The sequence below is a fragment of the Physeter macrocephalus genome, chromosome 10, assembly GCF_002837175.3.
Source record: "Physeter macrocephalus isolate SW-GA chromosome 10, ASM283717v5, whole genome shotgun sequence".
In the NCBI taxonomy this organism is placed as follows: Eukaryota; Metazoa; Chordata; class Mammalia; order Artiodactyla; family Physeteridae; genus Physeter; species Physeter macrocephalus.
The window spans coordinates 29704443-29712474 of NC_041223.1; the positions used below are offsets into that span (position 1 = coordinate 29704443).

The 8032-nt window shown below is 39.3% G+C and overlaps 1 protein-coding gene across 1 annotated transcript; it reads left to right on the forward strand.

Moving 5' to 3' along the window:
- Positions 1 to 5381: 5381 nt before the first annotated feature.
- Positions 5382 to 6352, forward strand: LOC102987182 (protein kish-A). Its single transcript, XM_007103499.4, has one exon. It carries the CDS (start codon positions 5478 to 5480, stop codon positions 5694 to 5696), a length of 219 nt encoding a protein of 72 aa, XP_007103561.1. The 5' UTR covers positions 5382 to 5477; the 3' UTR covers positions 5697 to 6352.
- The last annotated feature ends 1680 nt before the right edge of the window (positions 6353 to 8032 follow it).

Genomic DNA, 8032 nt, shown 5'->3' on the forward strand with positions numbered 1-8032 from the left:
CTGGAGGATACAGGGAGGGGAAAGGGTAAGCTGGGACAAAGTGAGAGAGTGGCATGGACATATATACACTACCAAATGTAAAATAGATAGCTAGTGGGAAGCAGCTGCATAGCACAGGGAGATCAGCTCGGTGCTCTGTGACCACCTAGAGGGGTGGGATAGGGAGGGTGAAAGGGAGGGAGACGCAAGAGGGAAGAGATATGGGAACATATGTATATGTATAACTGATTCACTTTGTTATAAAGCAGAAACTAACACACCATTGTAAAGCGATTATACTCCAATAAAGATGTTAAAAAAAAAAGATGTACAACGTATTGGTTTCTTGCATTTATATTGCGTGATACAGAAAAATTTTAAGGGATAATTTTCTGGATGCATTTCTGAAAACTTTCTTTCGTTATTACAGAATATATGTAACTTTGCCAAAATTGGTCAGCAGTGAAGAATGTGGCTCCTCAAAATTAAAATTAATTAAAAATGACATAATGTCTACAATGTCACATGAATGTCCAATCTAGTAACAATTTTTGTATGAGAAAGGTATTGGAGCAAGTAAACATTGACGTTATGAAAAAGAATCTCCTTTTTATGAAAGGAATACATGTGAAAAATTTACAGCAAATCATTATATTCTAGTGGGACTTTGAGTCCCTCCTTACTGCAAATAAAATTTAAATTTTATGTTAATTGGCTTTATTTGCATAAGATATACGGAATGACTTCATGGTTTTTTGTGTTTATTATCATCCTTTCCTCTACCCTCTGGTCCTCACCTCCTATGCCCATAACCATGGCAGCTCCAACTTAATTCTTTGATTGGCCTAATCTTTCAAACTAAACAGGGAAGGGTTTTCTTCAGCAAAATTCCTAGAAAATAAAGAAGTTCAAGAGTAGTTTTGTGTTTGTTGAGAGCTAGGGGGCAGTGCAGAAGAATATATCCCCTAGGAATCAGAGCCTTGACTTTTTTCCAAAAAGCAGCAATAGGGGTGGAAAAGTATTGTTTCTTCTTTTCATTCTGTTATAAAGAGCACTGCTGGGGCTTCCCTGGTGGCGCAGTGGTTGAGAGTCCGCCTGCCGATGCAGGGGGCACGGGTTCGTGCGCCGGTCCGGGAGGATCCCACATGCCGCGGAGCAGCTGGGCCCGTGAGCCATGGCCGCTGGGCCTGCGCGTCCGGAGCCTGTGCTCCGCGACGGGAGAGGCCACAGCAGTGAGAGGCCCGCGTACCGCAAAAGCACTGCTGATTATCATGGAACCAAAATATTTAGCTTCCCTCCCTACCAAAGTGCCATCAAAACAGCAGAAAAGATATAAGAATATGGTAAAGAAAGGGTGCCATCAGTGGAACAGAAATTTCAAGGGTACTATCAATGGAACAGAAATTTCCTAAAAGATAGAAATCAGATAGGCTTATATTGATAAAGTGCTTAGTGAAGAGAAGCCACAGACCAAAATAGATGTAGCTGTGAGAGAGGGCATTTACAAAGATTGGAGCTGATTTTCCTAATAGTGCCCTGGGAGCAGCTACAGCTCCCAGCCTCTCTGGACAGCATTAGGTACAGCAAAGGTCATGAAAGAACCCAGCACTGGGTAGTCACCTCAGCTCACTCCCCCTCTACCCTGAGAGACTGAATATGTATGTGACTGGGTCACAGATATTATAACATGGAAGCATCCTCCACCTCATTCCCATGACCTTCTGAGGAGGACTCTGAGGGGGTCCACTGCCCTCTTGGGCCTTTTTGATATTGATCAGGGTCGGACAAGGGGAAGATTTGGCAGGAGCTGAACAAAGAGAGGCAATTTTACATTGGAAAGGATATGAGCCTACAGAATAAATCTTGAAGTGAAGAAAGGGGACAAGATCGGAGAAAAGAAGCCATGTGGCAATGTCACAGTGGCCCTCAGTGATTTTCCAATCTGAGACTGCATGGAATGCTCAGCTGTTTGCCTTCTGTAATAATGTCCATATTCTAGAAGCTGCTCTTAGTAAGTAGAGGCTGCATTTCCCAAAGCATTATGTATTTTTTGTTTGTTTATAGTTATTGTCTTCAAATTTTGTCACCATAATAAATTGGGTTCATAGAAAAATGTAAGAATTCAAGATAAAACTACAGCTTATTTTAAAAAGAGACAGTAACCTGAATGATTCTCAATCAAATATATTTTATGACTTTGAATAATTTCAAGGGATGGAAATTAAAACTTCAGTAAAGACTTTCCATTATGTTCTCCTATTGTGGGGTTATTGAAACAAGCAAACACATAAATGGGAAATATCTTAAAAATCAGGAATGTTTCTAGAAAATAACTGAGAAGTTTTTATTCAGATTTGCCTTGAGAAGGAAATAATAAGAGCTAATTTTTCACTGAGCACATATTACGTTCTAGGCACTGTTCTCAGAACATCCATTTTATAGATGAGAAAGCAAAGACCCAGAGAGCTTAAGTCACTTGCCAAGGTCACACAGGTAAGAAAGAGCTCAGTCAGCATTCTTAGTCACTACACCAAATTGTGAACTTTCTTCAGGAATAAAAAGAAACTTTCTTCTTCCATGCAACTCAAATGAAATTCAAAAAGCAAACCAAAGCCAAAGCAAAAACAGAGCCTTCGCCATTCATCAACCAAAATTTCATTTTATAAGATACAGTATTAACTTTACCAATAGATGGCAATGTTGGCTCGAAAAAGTCTGTCCAGCACACTGCAAATGATCCTTACAGAAAATTCTGGCACTGAAGCAATAAGCAGCTTTTTATAGCTTTTTCAAATAGGATTTTTGCTGTTGTTTACATAGCAACACTGTTGCTGTATTGTTTTATGATTTTTCTCTGACTTTCAAACATTAAATTTAGACTTGGAGCAAAGGAAAATTCTAGAAACCTTAAATTCACAAGATTTCTGAAGTAGCACTTTGAAATCAGAGAGAAACAGTGCAGGCATGAAAATAGAAATTTAGTATGTTTATATGTCATTTCAAAAACTTAAATATTAATTTTTATCTTATTTACTTGAAATGAGAAGCAAAACACATTTTCCCCAGAACTGAAGAACCTATAAAGTCAGAGGTTTGAAAAGCTAGAGGATAATTAAATTTTAAATCCCTTCGTTATTGCAGATTTACTGAGGTGAAGCACCATAATATAAATAAAATTATTTAATAGACTATCACTTAAATCACTTGTCTTATGTGAATATTGTTTATAAATATTTACTTGCCTGAATTTCCAGTGGTACTTGATTTTATTCAACCTACGTTTTCTACTAATAGTAGTTAAAATCACTTTGTATGGAACAAAAGCTATAAATGCTGAATATTTCAGGGAGCTACTTCACCAAAATTAAAGGAAACTTCTCTAAGCAGCTTTGTCTTAGGGCTCAAATACTAATTTATATGGAATTACCTGCTGTTAATGCCTGTCACGATTTTTAAAAACATGAACAAGTTTAGACAGGGAATATCTCCTTTGACATAGGAGTAAATTTTTTTTTTTAGCCCATTGTACCTATTTTGAGGTTAATCATTCTGGGGTTTTCATTACCTGTGTTGGTGCCACCAAATAATAAACTTGTACAGTGACTTGTCAGTTTCTAACACAGATGATAGGAACCAATGCGCTACCATCAAGGAACTTATATTAGGAATGGTTTATAATAAAAGCTAATATTTAAATTAACCGTAAGACATACTTGCTGTTATGGTGGCTTTATACTGACTGCTTTAAGTGATATTCTAATCTTCACAATAAACTTATGAAGTTGGTACTAATTTACATCACGTGAATAGTGAATTGGCTTGATATCAGAAGAGCAGAACATTTTGACCTTGGACATGGGTATGAAATTCCTTCCGCAGTTGCCAAGAAATGCCAATTGGATAATTAGGAATTGTTTATGGTTTAGATCAAACGGATTTATCCATTGAAGAAAATTCATTGAACAACTATTATATGCTGATACTATGCTATAAATTAGTTAAGAAATGTGATATTAGTCTCTGCCCACAAGGAACATATACTCTGGTTATATTACTGTATTCATTTTTAATCCCTAATTTAAATGACACCTACTGAGGAGCCTCTGACCTCTCTCTGCTTCTTAATAAATTTCTTAGGAAAAGAAAAGTATATGGGGAAAGAAAGAAATACATGAAAGCTCGCAACACTGAAAACTGAGATTCGAAGAGAAATTTTCTTAACTCTAATGGATAACCTGGGTGGAAACGCCTAGCCCTTACTGTGACACAGGGAACTGTACAACCCTAACACCTTTCATACCATCAGCTCCTGGCCCAGAAATGCAAGGACCGAACTAACAAGAAAACCAGGCATCTCTCCCTCCTCTCTGTGGCTGTTGCTTTTGTAGACTGCCAGATTGGCATTCTCACCTCTGGCCAACATTTCCACGCTCTTTTTAGTACCTTTCTCCTTATATTCATTTAGGGACAGCAACTTAAGGAAGACAATCGGACAAGAAGAAGGGAAGGCATTGAATCTGAGGTTATGTCATTTCCATAACTAAAGTGTCTTAGAGAATGCCAGCTCTGGAGGGAATCATTTTTTCATATTCTCTTTGTGTTCAGTGTCAGAAAACTGGTAGAAAGGACAGGATAAAATCCCATCAGTGTCACAGAACAAAGCCAGATGAATGTAATTTGTTAGCTGCTAGAATTTGGGCTAGGAGCTGAGTATACTAACCTATTAAAAGTTACAAATTTAAAGAGAAAATTTAGCTAGCATCCAATTGTCAGAAAGTAAAACTAAGGTCATCCATCCACCCAATTTGGTAGAGTCTAGATATGGAGAGTTATCCCCTCGACTCTATTTTTTTGGTTTTTTTCCGGTATGCGGGCCTCTCGCTGTTGTGGCCTCTCCCGTTGCGGAGCACAGGCTCCGGACGCGCAGGCTCAGCGGCCATGGCTCACGGGCCCAGCCGCTCCGCGGCATGTGGGATCTTCCCGGACCGGGGCACGAACCCGTGTCCCCTGCATCGGCAGGCGGATTCTCAACCACTGCGCCACCAGGGAAGCCCGATCCCCTCGATTATAAATATGCAAGTAAACAAATGAGAAAGCATGGTTTATCCATTAGCTAGTATTGCATAACAAACAACCACAAAATCTTAGTGCCATGCAACAATTAATATTTATTCCCATGGATCTGTGGATCAGCTACGGATTGCTGATCTAGACTGGACTCAACTGGATATACCCCTTCATAAAGGTGAACATTTTTTAACAACAATCTAACCTATTATACACACAAACAAAAAGTATAGAGATTTTGAAAATGTATTACAGAACAAGAGACTCGATAAAAGAGACTTACGGTGTTGAAAATTTTAAAAAGAAGAAACCTATAAAAATGATTGATTGAACCAGACCGCGGTAGGAGCGAGAAAGGCAAGTCGGGCCTGCACGCCTCTTCCGCCCAGGGCCCGGAAGGGGGATGTGGCTGGGGTTTCGCCGGCCTCACTATGTCTGCCATTTTCAATTTTCAGAGTCTGTTGACTGTAATCTTGCTGCTTATATGCACCTGTGCTTATATCCGATCCTTGGCACCCAGCCTCCTGGACAGGAATAAAACTGGGTTGTTGGGTATATTTTGGAAGTGTGCCAGAATTGGTGAACGGAAGAGTCCTTATGTTGCGGTATGCTGTATTGTGATGGCCTTCAGCATCCTCTTCATACAGTAGCTTGGAAAAATGCCAGAATTCAGTTGCAATCAGATTTAAATATGAAAAAAGACTTATCTGCAGAAAATAATGGAAAGAATGGTTAACCCTTTTATCTCTGAACATTGAATGAGATAAATTTTCAGCTGCTGTTCTCTATTTTTGTTATTGGACCAATGTTCTATATAAATAATTAGGATGTAACCATTTAATACTCAGAGTTTAAATATGTCTGTAACAATCAACCTCAGTACTGTCACTACAATATTATATTCTGCATATGTCATTCTATTGTGTCAGATACCAGTTTTTAGTGAGGTATCTTTAAGGCACATAGGAAAACAAAATCGGTAAATTAGTTAAGTTCCTTTCACCATGATTTGGAAACGATAAATCTTTATAGAATGAGACTTTTTGGACTAGCTTTTTTATTGAAAAAAAAAAAAGGTTCAATTCGTGTTGGTAAGGACTGCATTCATATTTAATAATGCTTGCTTTTCCTCTGGCCACATCATTTTGAGCATTAACCAGAATACCTCTACTGTTAGCAAACTGTAGTTTATTACAGGTATTTAAACTATTTAAAACAAGCCTATGCAGATCTTAAGGAGGAAGATAAATGAGAAGTGACTTAAGAGTGCTATTGAGAAAATGTTCCTATTTAACATAAAAGAATTCAGAATTTAAAAAAAATGATTGATTATAGAACCTTGAAGAAAAACTGTGAAAACTGTTAGAAATTTTCGGTAAGATTCAAAATGACATGGCCTATATGAAATAAGACCAGAAAGTTATGAGAGAAAAGGCTAACATTGAAAAGAAAAACAGTACACTAAGACAACAAAAGTAGAAAGGTAGTGAAACACTCTATAATTTTTTTTTTTTTTGGCCGCACTGCACAGCACACAGACTTCCCTGACCAGGGATCGAACCTGTGCCCCCCTGCAGTGGAAGCCGGAGTCTTAACCACTGGACCACCAGGGAAGTCCGTGTAACACTTTAAGTGAGCTTAAAAATGCAGAAACAGTTGAAAAATCCACATTTGAAGCAGACTTGTTATTGGATAAAATCCAACCAGTGATGTGTAGAAGCCTTTTTACAATGTTGACAAGGTATTAGAAAATAGACAGTCATGCTCTGAAATTAAGGTTTCCCGGGTGAGGGTTGGGAGCAGACACTAAAACAACTGAAACAAGCCATAATTATACACATTATTGGAAAAAAAAATTTCCCTGAGTTGCGTCACTGCCCTTTAGCCAAAGGCCACCAGGAACACAAGTTGTCGTTAAAAAAGTTTGGTTTTATCAACGGAAAACACACACACCATGGGAAGAGGATGTGAGAAAAAACTTTTCGATTTGGGCTTCTGTTAGGTGATTTTCAGGAGAGTTCAAGGAAGTCAGGTATTCCTCTGGATTTGATACTGCCAGAAAAAAAGAATTATTCTATGTTTGGGTATTTATTCATTTCCTAGGGCTGCCATAACAAAGAACCACAAACTGGGTGCCTTAAATGAGAAAAATGTATGATCTCAGAGTTCTGGAGGCTGGAAGTTCAAGATCAAGGTGTTGGCAGGGCCATGCTCCCCCTGAAGGCACTGGGGAACGCTCTGTTCAGAGCTCTCTCCTGGATTCTAGGTAGTTCCTTGGTTTGTGGTAGCATAATACCAACCTTTATGTGATGTTCTCCCTGTGCACTTATCTGTGTCCTAATTTCCAGTGCCTAAAAGGAAACCAGTCACATTGGATTAGGGGCTCATCCTACTTCATCATGATCCCGTCTCAACTTAACTCTCTCCAGGTACAATGACCACTTTTCTAAACAAGGTCACATTCTGAGGTACTGGGGGCTAGGACTTGAAAAACAGGTATCTTAGTGAATCTTATCCAGAAAGAGAGAATAGAACAAGGCTGTAATTAGTAAAGAAGCAGCAGTCACTGCTACAAGCCAGGGTAGGGGGATGTTTGGTCATTTTTTTGTGGTTTGGAGAACATTTACATTTTTATCAGTGCTCAGGCATGATTACTTTGTGAACTTGTTTTTGTCCTGATCCATCATGGTTACAGATGGCCTTGTTTGGTGTTGATGTTCTGTGACACTGTTTTTGTTCAACAGAAAAAGACAAAACTTAGCTCTGAGTGCTAGCAAAACCAAGACCTAATTGATAGTACCAAGCCAGCTCCCTGCTACCAGGGCTGCTTTTCTCACTTTCAGTCTACAGTTTTTGTTTTGTTTTTGCGGTATGCGGGCCTCTCACTGCCGTGGCCTCTCCCGCTGCGGAGCACAGGCTCCGGACGCGCAGGCTCAGCGGCCATGGCTCACGGGCCCAGCCGCTCCGCGGCATGTGGGATCCTCCC

What these genes read in the sequence shown, in the direction of transcription:
- LOC102987182 (XM_007103499.4), top strand. Translation starts at nt 5,478, where the DNA reads ATGTCTGCCATTTTCAATTTTCAGAGTCTGTTGACTGTAATCTTGCTG.